This window comes from Crinia signifera, chromosome 5 (genome assembly GCF_055691185.1).
Source record: "Crinia signifera chromosome 5, ASM5569118v1, whole genome shotgun sequence".
In the NCBI taxonomy this organism is placed as follows: domain Eukaryota; kingdom Metazoa; phylum Chordata; class Amphibia; order Anura; family Myobatrachidae; genus Crinia; species Crinia signifera.
In genome coordinates this window covers 295,596,085-295,615,371 of record NC_139221.1, presented here as the reverse complement: position 1 = coordinate 295,615,371, position 19,287 = coordinate 295,596,085, and the positions used below count along the sequence as shown (strand labels likewise).

Below are 19,287 nucleotides of genomic sequence, written 5' to 3'. Positions count from 1 at the left end.
AAAAAAATACAAATGGTGAATGTGAAAGTGGATATGTATAAATATGACTCACATCCGTAGTGTGAGTGGATGGTGATTATAAAGGGAGAATGGATATTAATTTGTGCTCCATTATATTAGACATGTAGTAATTCGGCTGGGTTGGAGTGAAGTGGTGATATAGGGTGAGGGGATGAGGGAAGAAAAGCAATATGAGTTAGATTGATAACTGGCATAGTATAGTTGAGTAAAAAAATTATTATTATTATTATGTGGTTATAGATACTATCAAAAGGCAAGGAAAGAGTGCGAAGCGTAACAGATGACTGAAAATTAGGTGGAGATTTCATGGTTTAAGGAAGACGCCATAATTGATAAATTCATTTAGGCCCGTCGGGGTGACGGAATTGAGTCTAAAAGTCCAGCTACTTTCCTTTTTTAACAGTTCCTTGGTGATATCTCCACCACGAATGCCCAGATGGAGTTGTTCGAGTCCGAAAGCTTTCAAGCCTTTGGAGGATCCTCCGTGATGTTTGTGGAAATGACGTGCCACGGATGTTAACTTCTTGAATTTTTTAAGGTCGGAGGCTGCATTTCGAATACTACCAACATGCTCGAGTATTCTCTGTTTCAGAGGACGGGTGGTCATGCCAACGTATCTCAAATTACATTGGCATTCCAAGCAATAGATTAAGTTCTTGGTCTCGCAGTTGAAGTATCCGGCAATTTTGATCTGTTTGTTGATCCTGTCCAGTACAGAGAGTCTCCTGTCCAAGAAGGCACAGGCCTTGCAATGGCCACAGGGGTAAGTGCCGTTAGCCTTTGCCAATATGGGCTTTCTGGTTTTTGAGAAATGGCTCTGTACTAGAGTGTCGTGGAGATTGGGTGCTCTACGCCAGCTACAGTCTGGTCGTTCCCCCAGTACTACATTGAGTGTGCTGTCATTTTGAAGAATGGGCCAATGTCTGAAGAGAATATTTTGTAGTTCCCTCCATTCATTGCAAAAGTTGCTTATGAAGCGTATTGGCTGTGAGGATGACTTGGCCTTGTTTTGAGGAAATATAAGTGTCTGCCTGTCCTGTGTTCGGGCATGATATCTGGCACTCTTAATGCACCTTTTACTGTACCCCCTACTCAGTAACCTATTGGAGAGTTCTTGGCTTTTGTTGTCATAGGACTGGAGGTCAGTACAATTTCTGCGAAGGCGCAGGAATTCACCCTTAGGTAGATTTTTAACCGTTGGGGGGAAGTGAAAGCTCTGGTGGTGGAGCAGACTATTGGTGGAAGTCTGTTTTCTGAACAGTTCAGTCTTGAGTGCTCCCTCTTCATCCTTGTACAACGTGAGGTCCAGGAAGGTGGCTTTCTGTTGACTATACTCGTATGTAAGTTTAATATTAAGTGTGTTAGTATTGAGTATGTCAATAAATGCCTTCAATTCCTCCAGACTCCCGTGCCAGAGCATGAGGATATCATCAATGTATCTATACCAACCTACAATGAGGTCGGTATAGATATCATTGGTATCACAAAAGACACACTCCCTTTCCCAGGATCCGAGGAACAGGTTGGCATACGTGGGCGCGCAAGCCGCGCCCATCGCTGTTCCCCGGACCTGGAGAAAGAATGAATCATTAAAGGTAAAATAATTCTTACCCAGAACAAAGCCAAGAAGGTCCACCAGGAAGGTGTGAAAGTCATGTTGGCCCTCTGTTTCCAGAAAGGTCTGTACGGCATGTATTCCGTCCTGATGTCGGATACAGGTGTATAAGGACTCGACGTCCATGGTGACAATGTAGTCCTCTACGGCCAAGAAAACACCATCGATTTTTCTGAGTACGTCGGCCGTATCCTGCAAATAGGATGGTAAGCTGTACACGTGGTGTCTAAGGTATGCATCAATGAACTTACTGGCAGGTTCAAGGAGGCCACCAATGCCAGAGACTATCGGTCTCCCTGGGGGCCTAGTAAGGTGTTTATGTACCTTCGGCAAAAGGTAGAAGGTGGGTACTTTCGGATGCTCGATCTGCAAAAAGGTGGTTTCTTTGTTTGTAATGGTACCCAGTTGGTTATATTGGCGTAGCATTTTGTTGTATATTTCAAGGAAATCACTGGTGGGGTTGCTGAATAGTTTTTTATAACAGGTTTTGTCCTGTAGTTGTTTGTTAACCTCGACAAGGTACATTTCTGTAGGCCAGATGACAATATTGCCTCCCTTGTCTGAGGGCTTCAGAATAACGTCCTCCCAACCTCTGATTTCCTTGAGGGCTGCCCTTTCATTGCTGGTAAGATTATCATTCATTGTTGGTAAGTGCAGATTCTTAGATTTTTCCAGTTTATCCATGTCTCCACCAACCATGTCCATGAAGACTTTGACATTAGGACATATGTTGTCCTGGGGCATGTAGGTAGATTTCCTTTTGCACAAATCCAGTCGTCTGGTCTCTGGGGGGCAGTTGGTGGCACTCCCTGATGCCAGTTCATGTAATGCCTCAATGGCTTCCTGTTCCTCAGTTGACCAAGTCCTCTCAATTGATTCCGTAGTACTTGTATCTGTGGGGGTATTGTATAATTTGTGTAGGAGAAGTTTTCTTCCGAACAATTTGAGATCTTTTTCCCACTGAAATCTATTGAAAGAATTAATGGGTGAAAAAGATAGCCCTTTAGCGAGTAAAGATTTGTGGGCATCATTGAGATGGTGATCTGAGAGATTAATAATTCTCAAATTGTCATCAGCCAAGACTATGGGCGTTGAAACCGTGGTGATTGGCGTGATGGCGTCTCCGTTCTCCACTGGCGTGGGTCTCGTCCCCTTCTTCTTCCCCCTCCGCGTTCGTTTGTAGGTTTGCGATATCTGCCCCTGGATGTCCCTGGGCCTATTTCTAAAAAAGACATTGCATTTCTCATAGATGTATTCTGAGTGTCCTCTATGTCGGACATCTCGGCTTCTGAGGAGCTATATTGTGAGTTGTAAGTTTTTTCTCTGATCCTGTCCGTACGTCTCCATTTGAAGATCTGCCCTGTGGCGTAATCCCGTTTATCTCTGAGAAATTTAGAGCGTTTGCGCTCAATGATCATTTTCTCATAATTTTGGAGATCTTCTTTGATTTTTGAAAAAGTTTTTTGAAAATTTTCATCTTTTTCCCAGGTTTCAAGGGTTTTGCTTAATTTGGAGATTTCTTTGTCGCACTCTTCCAAACTAAGAAGATTATGTTTGGAGAGAATGGACATGAGGTCAGAGGAACATTTCAGTAAACAGGCCTCCCACTCAGATTTGAGATTAGGTGTAATGAACTCGAAGGTGGGAAATATTTTTGGACGAAGTCCTCTTGGGGCTAATTTTTGTTTCAAATAGTTTTCTGTAGTTGTTAGGTCCCAATTGGTCCTTATCTGTTTTTGTAAAATTGAGTTAAGTTTGCGCAGATCTTCCTCCCATGAAGTGTGTTGGATATAGTCCTCAATAGAGGTTGGAAAAATATTGTTCAAGTCATCTGCAGGTCTTTTTAAAGAGACTAATTCATCCTTTAAATTAAATGCCATAATTACTAGGTCCAAAAGATAATAACAGTGCAGAAAATTGCAAGTAGCAAATTAGAGAAGTCCGTGCGACCTTGAATGGCCTGGAAAACCGGGAAAAGAACACCGGTATGCCGTAGTTGGAAAAATGGGGAAAGGGGAAGGGGATGGGGGCCAGGTGCACAGGACTGATTTGCTAGCAGGTAAGAAGGTTAAACTCCAGTCAACATGTGAGTGAGTAAATTATGTTATAATCTCGTTGTGGAGGTGCTCCCGGGGAGTATGGTAAGTACAATTGGAAACGGGTTGATATTCAAGGGAGAATATCAGGAAAGAAACTCCCGGGTGGGGCACTGCCTTCTATAATATAAACGTATCAGTCTAAAATATCAACTTTATTAATACTAAAATTGATCCTGTTATTGGATCAAGAGACGAACATGAGACGAGGACATACAGATAACATGAATAGAAAAAATTGAGAAAAGATCGTGAAAATATGATATCTGGGTCTGAAAATGGGCTAAATGCCTCTGTTCAATATGGCTGTAATATCAGCGTATTCCTGTAAAGGATTATTTCAGACTAAGCACGTCTTCAATTAACCATATTGGTTATCATAAGCACATATCTAATAAATGCGTAACAAATGGCACACTGTCTGGTAGTACAACTTATTGTTATCTTAATTACTTTCTTATGGTTGAAAACTGTGTATAATCTCACTCTAATTGGACTGCAAGATCCAAGAGAAATTGAGAATTGTGGTGAAGTACCTGGGTTGAAAATGCTCGCCTAGTGGCTGCTGCCTGTGCATATGATGGCAACCGGACAACTGCACAGTTGAGCGGACTCTGCGAGCGTCACAGGTACAGGAGTTAAGACAAAAAGGAGGTTTCTGCTGTCTCCAGGGGTGACCAACCTGGCCCTGTTATACAGTGACAGCGCAGAGTCAGGTAATGGGTCCCCTGGGGATGAGAGAACCCCGACTATGGGAGATGCCAGAAAAGAAGAGCAATTTCACTTTAATCCCAGGTATACGCTACTGTCCAGTGTGTACGCATGTGGACGTAGTGAACAATGGTTGAGCGGTATATCTGGGTAGTGAATTGCAGAAGGAAGCACAGGGTGCACTCTGGTATTGTTCCTAGTGGGTCGCTGCTATACCGTGCAAAGGTAGTAAAAAAGGAGGAGATTTCAGAAAATGCACAATCTGTACTTCACATAAGACTGAATATCTTGCTCTAATTGGCTGCAAGCCCAAGAAAGAAATGGGCTAACAAAAATTGATACAACTCCCAGTCAGATGGATATCTATGATAGAATATACACAATGGTTTAGAATGCAGTCCTGGTCTGTAGTCTTGTGTCGGCACACACTATGTGTCGACCTTACCCAAATACACTATATTCAATGTTGAAATTTTTGATGAATGGAGGGAACAAGTCCCACGTATGTGACAGGGTGAGAATATATATGAAGGAAAGAATCCCCTATAAATACGGAGTCACACTTTAAAACCTTAAGTCAATCAATACATTCAAATATAGCATAAACTGGTATAGGCAGGGTGACAGGGTGGGGTAATTGGAGAGAGAAATCCTCCATGCAATACAGGTTCACAATTTAGTGCATGCAACTCCCAGTCAGATGGATATCTATGGTGGAATATACACTATGGTTTAGAGTGCAGTCCTGGTCTGTAGTCTTGTGTCGGCACACACTATGTGTCGACCTTACCCAAATACACTATATTCAATGTTGAAAATTTTTGATGAATGGAGGGAACAAGTCCCACGTATGTGACAGGGTGAAAATATATATGAAGGAAAAAATATATATATGAAGGAAAAAATCCCCTATAAATACGGAGTCACACTTTAAAACCTAAGGTCAATCAATATATTCAAATATAGCATCAACTGATATAGGCAGGGTGACAGGGTGGGGTAATTGGAGAGAGAAATCCTCCATGCAATACAGGTTCACAATTTAGTGCATACAACTCCCAATCAGATGGATATCTATGATGGAATATACACAATGGTTTAGATTGCAGTCCTGGTCTGTAGTCTTGTGTCGGCACACACTATGTGTCGACCTTACCCAAATACACTATATTCAATGTTGAAATTTTTTTAAATGGAGGGAACAAGTCCCACGTGTGTGACAGGGTGAAAATATATATATGAAGGAAAGAATCCCCTATAAATACGGAGTCACACTTTAAAACCTAAGGTCAATCAATACATTTAAATATAGCATCAGCTGGTATAGGCAGGGTGACGGGGTGGGGTAATTGGAGAGAGAAATCCTCCATGCAATACAGGTTCACAATTTAGTGCATACAACTCCCAGTCAGATGGATATCTATGATGGAATATACACAATAGTTTAGAATAAAGTCCTGGTCTGTAGTCTTGTGTCGGCACACACTATGTGTCGACCTTACCCAAATACACTATGTTCAATGTTGACATTTTTTAAATGGAGGGAACAAGTCCCACGTATGTGACAGGGTGAAAATATATATGAAGGAAAGAATCCCCTATAAATACGGAGTCACACTTTAAAACCTAAGGTAGATCAATACATTTAAATATGGCATCAACTGGTATAGGCAGGGTGACAGGGTGAGGTAATTGCAGAAAGAAATCCTCCATGCAATACGGGTTCACAATTTAGTGCCTAGGTGAATCAACATGTGATATCAATAAATATAGGTAGGGGGTTGTATTGCCATAACCCTGTAATTCCAACCATTAAAAAGCAGATAATGACAGTATTGCCCTGAGGGCTGTTGGTAACTCACGGACACCGGTTCCCGGGTGCAGTGCTGGGAATATCGCGCTGTCAGGGCAGTAGTAGTAGCCAAGTAGATATGTGTGAAGCGTGCAGGGTCCCGCTTGTACACAGCGGGGTCCTAGGACACCGAGACGTACGTTTCACTTAGGAAGCTTTCTCAATCGGTGTAGAGGTGTGCTCTGGCGTTCAGTATTTAAATGATTCTTAGCCAATCCCAAATGGGGGCAGGTGAAAAATGGGAGGGAGTAGGATCTGAGCCTAATTGGAAGTGCATGTTGAGGCTAAAAAGCATCCTGAAATAAGTTAAATGGAAGGTTTTTAATTAATTGATTAATTGATAAATACATTTAACAGATGGAAGGAGGAAGGAAAAGGAAGGTGAAAGGGTATTGACTGGGAGAAATGATTATGTTTGATTATCAGAACAGCGTAGAATTCTTATAATAATTATGACCTTATTAAACCCCGTAGGGAGAATATATGTGGCGAAATTAATTAATTAATTGTATGAGATGGAGGTAAAAAGTCCCCAGAACAGTAGAAGCACTAGCTAAAAACATATATGCGTATATATGGTAGGAAGTGCTGCATGCTAGGCACAGTATTGCATTGGCATTTAGGCCCTTATTCTGATCTGTGCGGATATTCCCGCATTCTTACGGAGCGGTCCGCACGCCACGGTGTTTTGCCGCATGCGGCCATCGTCCGTAGAAACGCCCACGTGTCCTCCGCATTCGGACGGACTCACTCTTTAAGAACAGGGCGTGTTTACGGACGACATACAAACCATGCGTGTGCGGGAGAAACACTCCGATTCGGCACGGTATTACAGAGTATTACAGAGTATGCTCGGGAATACCGCATCCGAACGGGAGCCAAGCGGTGCTACCGCACGTAAGCGGAGGATTTACGCCAAACAACCCACTATGAAGTATCTTCTGCAAGACATCACATGACCCACTTATTCAATTACCTATCCTCATAAAAAACTGCTTATTTGGAATTGGAATCAATTAGATTCCAATATATCCTTACAAGCATGCCTAACACATGCATAGCACACATTAACCCTTACAGCAATTGAAGTGCAATGGTTTCAATTAAAGCACTGACAAGCGTCCTATTAGTGAGTAATGAGTAAAGGAGTAGATTGTTATTGGGTTCAGGTGTTAATGGTTGTAGTCATTAGGCGTACGTTCGCCTACCGCATGAACGAGTGGTGTCCGCAAAGCAATAGTACACTTGTGGACACCGCACATTTCAGCCCTTTTTGCTCGCGTGCATTCGGAGTGGTTTCCGAATGTACGCCCCCCAACATAAGTGTACTCCCCCGTGTCCGCCCATGTTTCCGCCCCGTTTTGCCCACTTTGAAACTACGCCCATGTGTCATTCCGCATGACGCCCATAATACGCCCCTATTTCCCGACTGATTGCGGTGACCAGTTTTGGACGGGCTTTGTCCGAACTGGTACCGAGTCAAGGCGTGGCACATGCGCGTAGCGTTCTCCACGCATGCGCAGACGCCGTAAAGATGCGATCCGTAAGAACGCGGTAAAGTCCGCATCAATCAGAATAAGGGCCTTAATATTATGATTGATAATACATATGTCATGAGGATGTTTGTTCATAAACTGAATTCTTCCCATAGTGAAAATAGCAATATGCTGAGTATATAGTGCGTATAGTGACGTTAGAAAGTTATATAAATAAATTTAAAAAAAAGGGTGTTGTCCTTCCCTGCCAAAAATACTGCTGATATACTCTGCACGTTGTTTTCGGCCCAGACTAACAACTTCTCTATTTCCTTCATCATATGTTGACTTCTTGTGCCTCCTTGCTTGTTTATGTAGGAGACTACTGTGCTGTTGTCTGAACGTATCACCACATCCTTGTTTTTTAGAGTGTGGTCGAAGTCCTTGCAAGCCAGATATACTGCTCGCATCTCCCTCAAGTTCGAGTGTGCTGTTTGAAATTTGATTGGCCATACTCCTTGTGTCATATGTTGGTCGCATGTCGCTCCCCAACCTGTCTGGCTGGCATCTGTAGTTACCACCACTTGTTGTGCCATGGCAAAAGATTTTCCGCTCTCCAATCGGCTTACATCCGACCACCATCTCAAGTCCTCTTTTGCCCTGCTTCCCAGCACAATTCTTTGTGTTAGGTTCTTGCTGTTTCCATCCCATTGAGATAGAAAACATCTCTGCATCTTTCTCATATGGAACCTGGACCATGGAAGAGTCTCTAGTGCTGCCGACATCAGACCTAGTGCTTTCATACACATCTCTGATGATGCTATCGATTTTTTCATCATCGATTTTAAGAAGCTCATCAGCTTCTTTTGCCTCTCCTTGGTTAATTTCACATTCATTAACCTTGTGTCGATTGTCACTCCCAAATAATCTCTTTGGTTTGACGGCACCAGCTTGCTTTTTTGCAAGTTTATCAACCAACCGTGGTCTTTTAGGCACTCCAACACCCTCCGTGTATGGTCGACTGCCTGTTCCCTTGACCTTGCTACGATCAATATGTCGTCCAGATAGGGCCATAACATTATGCCTTGCCTTCTTAGCACTGCTATCACAATTACCAAGACTTTTGTGAACGTTCTTGGGGAGGTTGCCAGTCCAAACGGAAGTGCCATAAACTGGTAGCTTACTCCGGCGACTGAAAAGCGTAGAAACTTTTGATGCCCTATGTAAATTGGTACATGGAGGTAGGCATCTTTTAAGTCGATGGCTGTCATGAACATATCTTGACTTAGATCTGGAAGGATTGTTTTCACCGATTCCATTTTGAATGCCCTTACATGAATGAACCGGTTTAATCTTCTTAGATCTAGTATTGTTCTGAATCCTCCCGTCGCTTTTCGCACTACAAAGAAACGGGAGTACCAGCCTTCTCCTATCTGTGATTTTTGTACTTTCACCACCACTTGCTGCTGTATCATGACCTGGAGGCTGGATAGTAAAGCTTCCCTTTCTGCTTTTTCTTTGGGCACCGGTGATTCTGTAAAGAACCTCCCTGGTTTGGTTTTGAACTCTATTTTGTAACCTTCTGTTACCACTTCTCGAACCCATTTGTCCGATGTAGAGTTCTCCCAAATTCTTGCAAAATGAAGTAGTCTGGCCCCCACCGTCTGTGGACTGGCGTCATTGGGTATTCTGTTTGGAGAAAAATCTGTTTTCTCTTCCCCTTTGGCCACAAAAATTAGATCTTGATGACCAATTTCCTCTTCTTTAGCCTCTTCCCGGGCGATAGGCTCTAGCCTCCTTATAGTCTTGAGGCTGATATTTAAACGGCTTATTACTAGCACCTTTTCTTGTCGCTCTGTCCTGCGGTAACCATACCGATTTTCCTCCAGAGATTTTCGTTATTATCTCGTCCAACTGAGCTCCGAATAAGTAATCACCTTGAAAAGGTAATGTTAGTAACTTGTTTTTGGACTGTACATCCGCAGCCCAGGGTTTGAGCCAAAGTGCTCGTCTCACCACTGCTGCTGTGGCATTTGCCCTTGCCGCCAACCTCAGAGAGTCCATAGAAGCTTCACAAAGAAATTCTATCGCTAGTTGTATGTTTTGCACACCCTTTAATATTTCCGATCTCTTGATCCCATCCAGTAGGTCGACTTCCAACTGCTGACACCATCCTCTAAGGACTCTTGATGTTATAGCCATAGATGCCGCTGGTTTTAAGGCTGCTCCTGTGGTTAAGTGCTGTTTTCTTAAACCTAACTCTATCCTCCGCTCCATCGGATCTTTAAAAATATTTGCATCTTCCAAGGGAAGTGTTGTTTTCTTTGAAATTCTCGCTATTGCCGCATCTACCTTGGGTAGTTCTTCCCATGTTGCGACTTGGTCACTCTGGAATGGGTACATTTTATTAATTTTTAAAGGCACTGAGACCTTTTTGTCTGGGAATTTCCATTCTTCCGCGACTGCATCTTTAAGCGTTTGCGATAATGGAAAACATTTCCCTTTTTTTTTTTATCTTTGAATAATAGATCTTGAGGCAGAATGCTCTCCTGTTTATCCTCTATCTCCAGAGACTTATGTATCAATAGTATCAGATTTTCCACCATGTCTGGGTTAAAATCTGAATCCGATTTATCAGCTATCACCTCTTCTTCATCTGCCAGAGCCCCTGCCTCAAATTCCTCTGCTGAGCCTGCAGAACCTTCACTTGACACTGCCCTGCTTCTTTTGCTTGTAGCTTTAACCAGGTCTTCCTTGGTTACAAATGTGTCAGTAAGGGCCACTCTGAGCATGTCCACTAAGCCCGTCATCTGGGTTAGGGGTATCTGAGGTGATTTGCATTGCTCACACACACTGCCAATATTATTGTCAGGTAAATCCTTTGTGCACATTAGACATTTAGCCACGTGCATTTTTTTGTGTTTTGCTTTAAGGTCCCCTTTATCCTTACTGGAATCAGACCTGCAGCAAAAAAGACACATACCGAGTGTTTTAGCTCAAAGCCACACTCCCACCTAATGATACAGGTTTTCACCTGGCTTACAGTTGGCTTACCCCGATTTCTTAACGACTGGCCGTTTTTCTTCCTCCATAGTAAAGCTTAAATTGCCTGCTAACAACATATAGGAGTTAGCAAAAGCATTGATACTGCCCACTGCGTGTATCCTGCACATGGACGCCCGCCGTACTCACTTTCAGTCCGGCTGTACTGGGTATAGGTCTGTCCTTCCGGCAACAGCGCGCTTGCAGCAGCACACAGAGACTCCAGCGCTTCCGTGTGCTGCCGCGTCATACTTATGCGCCGCGCCCCCTATGACGTCCGTCCGGTCTCACGCACTGATTAACCCGGACCAGGCGCACACCACTGTAAGCCCTCGTGCCGCCTGAGGACGCCGCCGCTTGAGCCAACTCCACTAGGAAGCGGCATGCAGCACCCGAGGTCTGTCATACCTCTGAAGGCCGGCACCACCTTCCCTCACTCCCCGGTGCGCTCTAGGCGTCGGGGATAGCAGTTTCGTTGCTGGGGTAAGCCATAACCTTTCCTGCAGGATTTCCACCTGCTGCTCCACGCACTACCCTGCTGGAAAGGAAAAAAAGACAAGGAGGCCCAGGAGGAGGAGCCTTATATAGGGGCCGGATGTCTTTTTTTCCTTTCCAAGTACTACCCAGAAGGGAGATAACCCACAGGTGTTGGCTGCCATGGGGGAGGTAGAGGAAAAGATGATTGGTTCACCAGCATCTCACTAACCTCTGGCATTCCCCACTGGACCAGCATGGGTCTGATTCAGCCCTGATTGCAGGGCTGCGAATTCACAGCTTTGGCGATTATCAGGGGACTGCACGTGCACAAGCCCTCCGTACAGCCACAGTCAGTGACAGCCTGTAACACCAGGCCGAATGCTGGCTGATTGACAGCTGGGCGGCATTTCAGTGATTTCTGGGAGCGACACAAAAAAAAAACAGGCGGGCCCGGCCATTGGAAGGGAGGGCCACTGACGTCATCAGCGGCCCCAATCTACCCACAGCCATCGAAGTGCTGAGTAAGTAATGACTTAGCCGGTACAGCACACAGGTTTGATCCATATCCACAATGGCAGCAGCAGACTCATTGGTGCATTACCTGGTCACTCATAAGAGAGGCAATGTGGGTGGTCTTTCCTCCAGGCGCAGCACACATGTCCAGCACACGCTCCCCCAGCTGGGGATTTAATACATGGCTGACAACAGCAGAAGGTAAATTCTATAAAAAGAAAAGGACAATTTTAAGAGATGCCCCCTTTCTGCAAGTTATACTGTATTTACCATTAGAACACACACAAGGTGCCTGTATATGGTGGACAGATCCTGCAGGGATAGTGTTGGTGCAAGCAGATTATGTTGATGATGACAATGAAACCAAGTGTAGTAACTATTGGGGACACTAGAGTTGTGTAAAATGTCAGCACAGAGGTAAAAAGCTGCAATTAGTGCCAGTGAATCGTCTGAACACAGATTCGCTGCCAGACTGCCCCGCTACTAGAATGGCGCTATGGGGGAAATACAATTAGCCCCGGGCATTTATCTGACCAGAATCAGATAAAGAGTCCCAGATAAGTTCCCGGATCCGTGTGTGGGTCAGTTATCACAGATCCTATCTGTTTTAAAATGAAAACAAGGTTTTCTTCACATGGGAAACCCAAAGGGAATAACCAGCAATAACCCAGGTCAAGGATGCAATGTTAATGGGGTCTCAAGCCACTGTGACCCTATGTTCAATAACCCAGGTTGGACCAGGATTTTTTATGTGAAAGGTGTATACATAATGTGCAGGGCAATGTGTGGTTGCTGGGATACCACATAGCTGATGGAAAGTGCTACAGCAGTAGTGGCAGGGGGAGGAGTTCCAGGCAATGTGTGGTTGCTGGGATACCAAATAGCTGACTGGAAGTGCTACTGCAGTAGTGGCAGGGGGAGGCGTTCCAGGCAATGTGTGGTTGCTGGGATACCAAATAGCTGACTGGAAGTGCTACTGCCGTAGTGACAGGGGCAGGAGTTCCAGGCAATAGGCGGTATTCAATGAGAATACCTGCGAGGTGCAGCGAATCCTTTTTAGGATTCGCTGCACATTCGCCACGTTCCGGAGCCGGCGGGCTCCGGTATTCAACGTGTCAGGGGCTCGCTGCCCCTGACTGGCGAATATGAGCTCCAGCGGCGTATGCCGCAGGGAGCCTGAGGACGGTGGCAGGCAGAGAGATGGAAGTCTCTCTGCCTAGCCCAGAACGTTTGTGGGGGTTAGGTGGGCTCCCCGGGTGCCAGGCAGCACAGGCTGCCCCCCGGGGGTGCCAGCAGGGGACCTATATCCACTATACCCGATTGTAACGATCGGGTGCAGTGAATATATGAATATGTAATGAGCGGCTCGGCTCCGGCGCCCCCTGCTGGCTGCTGTGTAAAAAAAAAAAAAAAATTTTTTTTAAAGTTAAATATATATTCATGTGCTTACAGCACATGAATAAAAGTAGCATGCCCCTCCTCAGAATAAAATTCCTGATTTTTTTACACCAAATGTAAAAAACAAAACACTTTATTTTAAAAGTTCACATTCCACTTCTCCATAAAAAGATAGCGATTGCTACTCGGTGAATCATGGCGAAAAAAACCTTCAAATGTATTCGCCATGTGGTCATTGAATAGGGTGATTCACCGTTTTAGTCAAAAATTCGCCAAACAGCACAAATTCGCCATAAAAACATGGCGAATCAGGCTCATTGAATACCGCCCACTGTGTGGTTGCTGGGATACCAAATAGCTGACTGGAAGTGCTACTGCAGTAGTGACAGGGGGAGGAGTTCCAGGCAATGTGTGGTTGATGGGATATTACATAGCTGAAGGGAAGTGCTACTGCAGTAGTGATGGGGGGAGGAGTTGCAGGCAATGTGTGCTTGCTGGGATACCACATAACTGACAGGAAGTGCTACTGCAGTAGTAGCAGGGGGAGGAGTTCCAGGCAATGTGAGGTTGCTGGGATACCACATAGCTGACAGGAAGTGCTACTGCAGTAGTGGCAGGGGGAGGAGTTGCAGGCAATGTGTGGTTGATGGGATACTACATAGCTGATGGGAAGTTCTACTGCAGTAGTGGCAGGGGGAGGAGTTCCAGGCAATGTGTGGTTGCTGGGATACTACATAACTTATGGGAAGTGCTACAGCAGTAGTGACAGGGGGAGCAGTTCCAGGGAGTTTTGGGAAGGAAGAAATGGCCCAAATAGATTACAAGGGACAGACATGGCCTGATCTCTATGTGACATGATCCATCGCAGTTACAGATGTGCTCACATGCACCTATCCTTCAAAGCCCAATTTGGTGCACCATGGATTTTGTGACTTATGCAGGAAACAGGGCAAGGAGCAGGAGGTGGTCAGGATGGACAAAGATGAGAAACAGACAAGGGGGAGGGGGGTGCAGCAATGAGAAGGTAGGGGAAGACGGGTATAAAATATTTTTTTATAATGCCAAGCACAATAGCTAGTTATGCCACAAATGATGGCTAGATACAAATTAGTGTATTTACCTGCAAAAATATATATCCAGGGAGTACATTATCAAAGGATGGACTTAAGTATACAGGTTCTGTCATTTGAATGCCTTTTCCCCTGTAAAACAAAGTGAAGGTTTATTAGGAAATATCACTGCATTTATCACATACGCCATGGATACAGATACACACCATAGTCAGTCATTACTGTTGTTCTAGGTCCATTGTATGGAAAGATGATGGCAGACAGCACCAGTGGGGAAAAAAAATCTATACTCTAAATATATAACATCAGTGGAAACACGCACAAATACCAATATAAGGATATTATTACTTATTTATAATTAGTTGTGCTTTAAGTTGGGATAAAAATATATATTATATTATCTCTTATGCTAGTTACATAAATTGTGGATAGGTTTTGTGACAAGGAATCACATAGACTGAATAGCAGGATTTCCACAATTTTCATAGTAAGGATACACTCCAAAGAACACCTGTAATCCCCACATTGCCAGGCCTATCACCCAGCCGCTTTTAGGCATTGGGAGCCATGGCCCCCTGCTCTGGACAGACATATAAGAGGAAGTAACATGTGCTGTTAATCAGCAGACAGTAATTCACAAAACAGCTTAAAAAACCCAGACTGGATCTCTCTAGCCCTGTGCTGCTGCTACTGTTTTAAATCCTGGACTGGATCTTCCACATTACCTTCATGTTCAAGTATGCTGTCCCTGCCACAGTTTCTAAAATGTGTCCGGTCTTAATATACCAGTCATAGGCAACGTGCAGACCTCCAGCTGCTGTGTAACTTCACAGCTGTTGAGGTGGCCATACGTCAGAAAGACCCAACTTCCCTTCAACTCGCTGGCAGTCCTTGGTGGTTTTTGGACACACAATGTATTCACAATCTGTCATACAATCCATCTGCTGCATGATTGAAGCTTCATTTAAATAGGGGGCTGGCCTACTAGGATCAAAAGGATAGGAGTACCAAAAATCCATTTAAAAAAAATAAAATAATAATCTACAGGTTGCCAGCAACTACTAATCTGCTCACATCTGCTGTGTTATGCCATTATTAAATAGCCCTACTGCAGCAATCCTCTGAAAACTATTTTCAGAGTAGTGACAGAATTGTGCAAAAGGACGTCCACCGCTCTCTTCAGCCGCCCGCCCCTCTGCCACTGGAAACTCCTGCAGCTCCCAGCATCTTCACTGCCATGGGCCGCCCAGAAGCTGTACTTCTGTTCTCTGCTAGTCAGGGAGGGAGTGTCACATGACCCCGGTTGTATGAGCCATCTAAAGACAGATTGCATGTGCTTAAAAGCACATGCAATCTGCTTCCAATCCCAACTGATCTACGTCAGATCAGAGGACCAATCCTCCAATCTCCCGGGGCGGGGAGATTGTGTGATTGTATGATTGTGTACACACGATGTGCACACAATATGCATACAATCCATTTTACAATCCTTTGAAATTGTATGATTTCGAACAATGTCTTTCTGATGTTATGGCCACCTTTAGGGCATGCTGGGATATGTAGTTGCACAGCAGCTGGAGTGCTCTTATAACATACCTCTGCTGTACAATACACATAGCCGCCACATATCAATCTCATAGACATTTACTGTACTATGCACATCTTTTTCATTGGCTTATATTTATGAATGTTATTTATGTTCTAGACCAGTGATTTTCAACCTGTTTCCAAAAAAAGATGCCAAGGCACAACGTCAGATCCAAAAACACATTGGCCTCCACAGGGAAAAATACAAACCCATATGTCCCCCATAGAACACAAATATAAACTACATTTAACACCAGATGAACATAGTACAGTCTGCGCCAGGCTAATCTGCTTGCAGAACACAGGAGAGACCTTATGCCAATTGTTTTCAGTGTGTAGTGCCCCAGAGGGTAGAGTTAAAAATGCCCTCACGGGAACACCATAGGAGTCACTGCCTAGCTGCCATTATGTTCTCCTAAAGAGCTAGTGGGGACAGTATAAGTGCAGAACACCCGAGCAGGTCTTCACCAAGCTCCCTTTGACTCATCTTCTCTAAATCCGCTGTATGTCTTATGCACGGTCTAGACAGCTTCTTAAGCAACAAGCCCTTGAACCGGGACCGACATTGACATTAACACAAGAGTTGTGAGAGAGGGAACAACAACAGCCGCCGCAAAACAACGATGATCAGCGGATAACAAAAGGACTAGGGGTCAGCAGCCAGATCTGGACCTACTGACATCAGAAAGGATTGGTCCCATATGCCCAGGAGAGACAGGACTGGAGCAGGAAGAGACCAGTGAATAACAGTTGAACTGCTGGTGGTTTATTTACCAAGATGGCAGTTCAATTTTAGATTGGATGTTGCTACGGGCAACCACTCAGAATCTTCTTTTTATTTCTTTAGGACCTTCTAGAAGATAATTGATAAAATCTAAATGGTTGCCTATAGCAACATCCCATCTGAAATAGAACTATGATCTTAGTTAATAAACCCCTAGGCATCTAGATCTGGTAGCTCACTTGAGAACAGCTTAAGTCACACTAGTGTTTTTATATAATGGATTGCTAAAACTGTGGCAGGGCATGCTGGGACACGTAGTTCAACAATTATTTCAATTTGTGCATATAAATTTGTCCATTGCATTAAAATTGACGTGTGCATATATATATTTTAAGTATCAATTAATAAAGGTTAGATTTTATTTCACCCATTTCTTCACAATTCTTTCACTTATTCATCATTTAAAGTATGCCCCAAAAACCCGTTCTGTTCTCCCTACGTCTATCTCTAGACACCTATCCTAATTCAGTTATTCCGCTGAACTCTCTTTGGGAGCACCGCCAACCTAGTACCATATACGAATTTTTCTAATAATAGGTCTTATGTTGGTCTTCACTAATTCTTTCCCTATATATTTTTCTCTAAACCAACTCTGCCTGTGACACTTCACCCAGTTATTATCAACGGACACGTAGTTCAACAACAGCTTGAGGGCCATGAGTTTGACACCACTAAACTATTTAAAAACTAATAAACGATGTTTAACACTACTTGGATGCTGCAAACACGTACCTGTTATACTAAATATAGCAAAAGTGGCCGTACTTTCCTCCTATACTTATGCTGTGCTACTTTGTAGATAATTCAAAGGAAATTACAAAAAAATGGAGAGAGTGAGCCTTGTGGCCCTCGCACTAGCCCACGCACTGGTCAGCAGGGTCTGGCTAGTATAAGTTTGGTACAACTGATGCATTGTGGTATTATCTGTTGGGGGGAGAACCCATGTTCGGCAGGACAACAAAAAACAAATCAATACAGGTAACAGGACGGAGTACCAGAAAATAGCACAAATAGAACAGAAAGTGTTTAAAAGGCCATGGATGGAGGAGAACGAGGGGAGGGAGAGGGAGAAAGTGTTCACATACAGAGAGATCCCACAGCCTAAAAGGTGCTGGATGAGTGGCCAACTGTCGGGATTCTCTGACTTTGAAATGCCAACTGTCAGTAGCCCGACAGTCGGAATGCCGACTTACACTGGCTATTTTCCCTTGTGGGGTCCACAACCCCCACAGAGGGAGAATAGAATAGGTGGCGAGCTCAGCGAGTCCGCAAGGGGCTTGAATGCACTCGCCACCATGTTGGGCTCCTAACAATCAGGATTCTGATGTTAGAGAAATTACTGTCAGAAACCCGACTTTCAATTAGTTATACTATACCCATCCAAGCAGAAGGGTGACGTCATTTGATTGTGTAGGATGTCTTGTTGGGATACCATATAATTCTGACATATTTGATCAATCCCATTCAAAATTTGTTGTGGTCACCTACAGTAAGTTCACTGTCAAGCAATTTCCATTTTGGATAGACTGATTTTTCAATGAGAGGAGAAATAAACAAATGGTATTTTCTGGCAATTCCAGGGTCTTTATATAATAGATGAGTCTGCCCGTATTTTTAAAGTGGCAATCATTTACAAGGCAAAACCAACCTGATTGCCCCCTTACATAAACATTATTCTCTGCTACTTCTTGGTTGAAGCACAAATGTCACAAATGGAATTGCGCCATGTTAAATACAGAGCAGTGCAAAAATTGCGCGGAACCTTACCGTGCGATGTGTCATTAACAGATAACAACATTTCACGCTACTCTACTGAAATGTCGTGCTGAGGGCAACGCTATCTAAGGATAGATGTATATCCTACAAAGGTGCAGTGAAAAGAGAGAAAAAAAACGGATGTTGCTGGCTACAGTTAAACAGTATCTAGGTACGGACTGTGTATATATATATATATATATATATATATATATATATATATATATATATATATACAGTTAGACAACTGAGCTGCACAGCTAATCCAACTTACTTCACTGGGATGTTTGAACAAAAGATTTCTGAGCGGCTCAACTCTGAAATTCCATTGCCGATGAAGATTTTAGTTCCTTCAAATTCTGTGGCTCCCCTCCTACATTTCCCTTCCACGTCAGAGTACACGGACACACTGTCACCCACCTTCATCCCTGTAGGGAAAAATCCAGTTTCTTGAAACGGATCTCCAATTACTACAGCAATATGTTAAATTTAAAAGATGAAAACAATTGGGTGCTACAGGGTATAGAACAGAAAGGGTCGTAGGATTTTTACATTTGCAGCAGGAATAACACTGTTTCCAAACTGCACCTGCATACATATTGTCTACTCCAGTAACTACAAGCCAGGGCTTACTAATCAGTAGTGGACTCAGGACAGTATTCAATCCCGGGTCAAAACTGTCGGGCCGGCACGACAGTCGTAACCCGGTCCCGTTCTCGGCCCGCTCAACTGCATCTCGGCAGGCGGGATTCAATGTCCTGCCTTCTGAGTGCCAAAAAGGGGACGTGGCCACGAGAAACGGCCGTGAATCGACGAGATCTGGCCGTGAGCTCGACAATCCACGGCCGTTCACGGCAAAACGGGCCCGACTGCTTTTTTTTGCCGAGATGC

The 19,287-nt window shown here is 44.0% G+C and overlaps 2 protein-coding genes across 5 annotated transcripts in view; both read right to left on the bottom strand.

The window, feature by feature from the left end:
• The window catches only part of NSUN6 (NOP2/Sun RNA methyltransferase 6), a 62,159-nt gene that overhangs the window by 25,080 nt on the left and 17,792 nt on the right, over positions 1-19,287 (bottom strand). For all 4 annotated transcript variants that reach the window (XM_083189317.1, XM_083189316.1, XM_083189319.1 and 1 more), the window contains 3 exons: positions 18,671-18,824; positions 14,321-14,402; positions 11,891-12,010 (listed from right to left, as the gene is read on the bottom strand). In XM_083189317.1, the coding sequence (XP_083045443.1) occupies positions 11,891-12,010; positions 14,321-14,402; positions 18,671-18,824 (356 nt within the window). The remainder of the gene's footprint in view (positions 1-11,890; positions 12,011-14,320; positions 14,403-18,670; positions 18,825-19,287) is intronic.
• On the bottom strand, positions 8,011-11,287 carry LOC146079820 (uncharacterized). The gene is made up of 2 exons (XM_083186461.1): positions 9,350-11,287; positions 8,011-9,319 (listed from the first exon to the last, which is right to left on the bottom strand). The coding sequence occupies exons 1-2, from the start codon at positions 9,373-9,375 to the stop codon at positions 8,011-8,013; spliced, it is 1,335 nt and encodes a 444-aa protein (XP_083042587.1). The 5' UTR covers positions 9,376-11,287.

What these genes read in the sequence shown, in the direction of transcription:
- LOC146079820 (XM_083186461.1), bottom strand. Translation starts at nt 9,375, where the DNA reads ATGGGTTCGAGAAGTGGTAACAGAAG. An exon ending in TCGAGAAGTGGTAACAGAAG is followed by an intron (nt 9,320 to 9,349) that starts GTTACAAAATAG and finishes AAACCAAACCAG; the next exon opens with GGAGGTTCTTTACAGAATCA.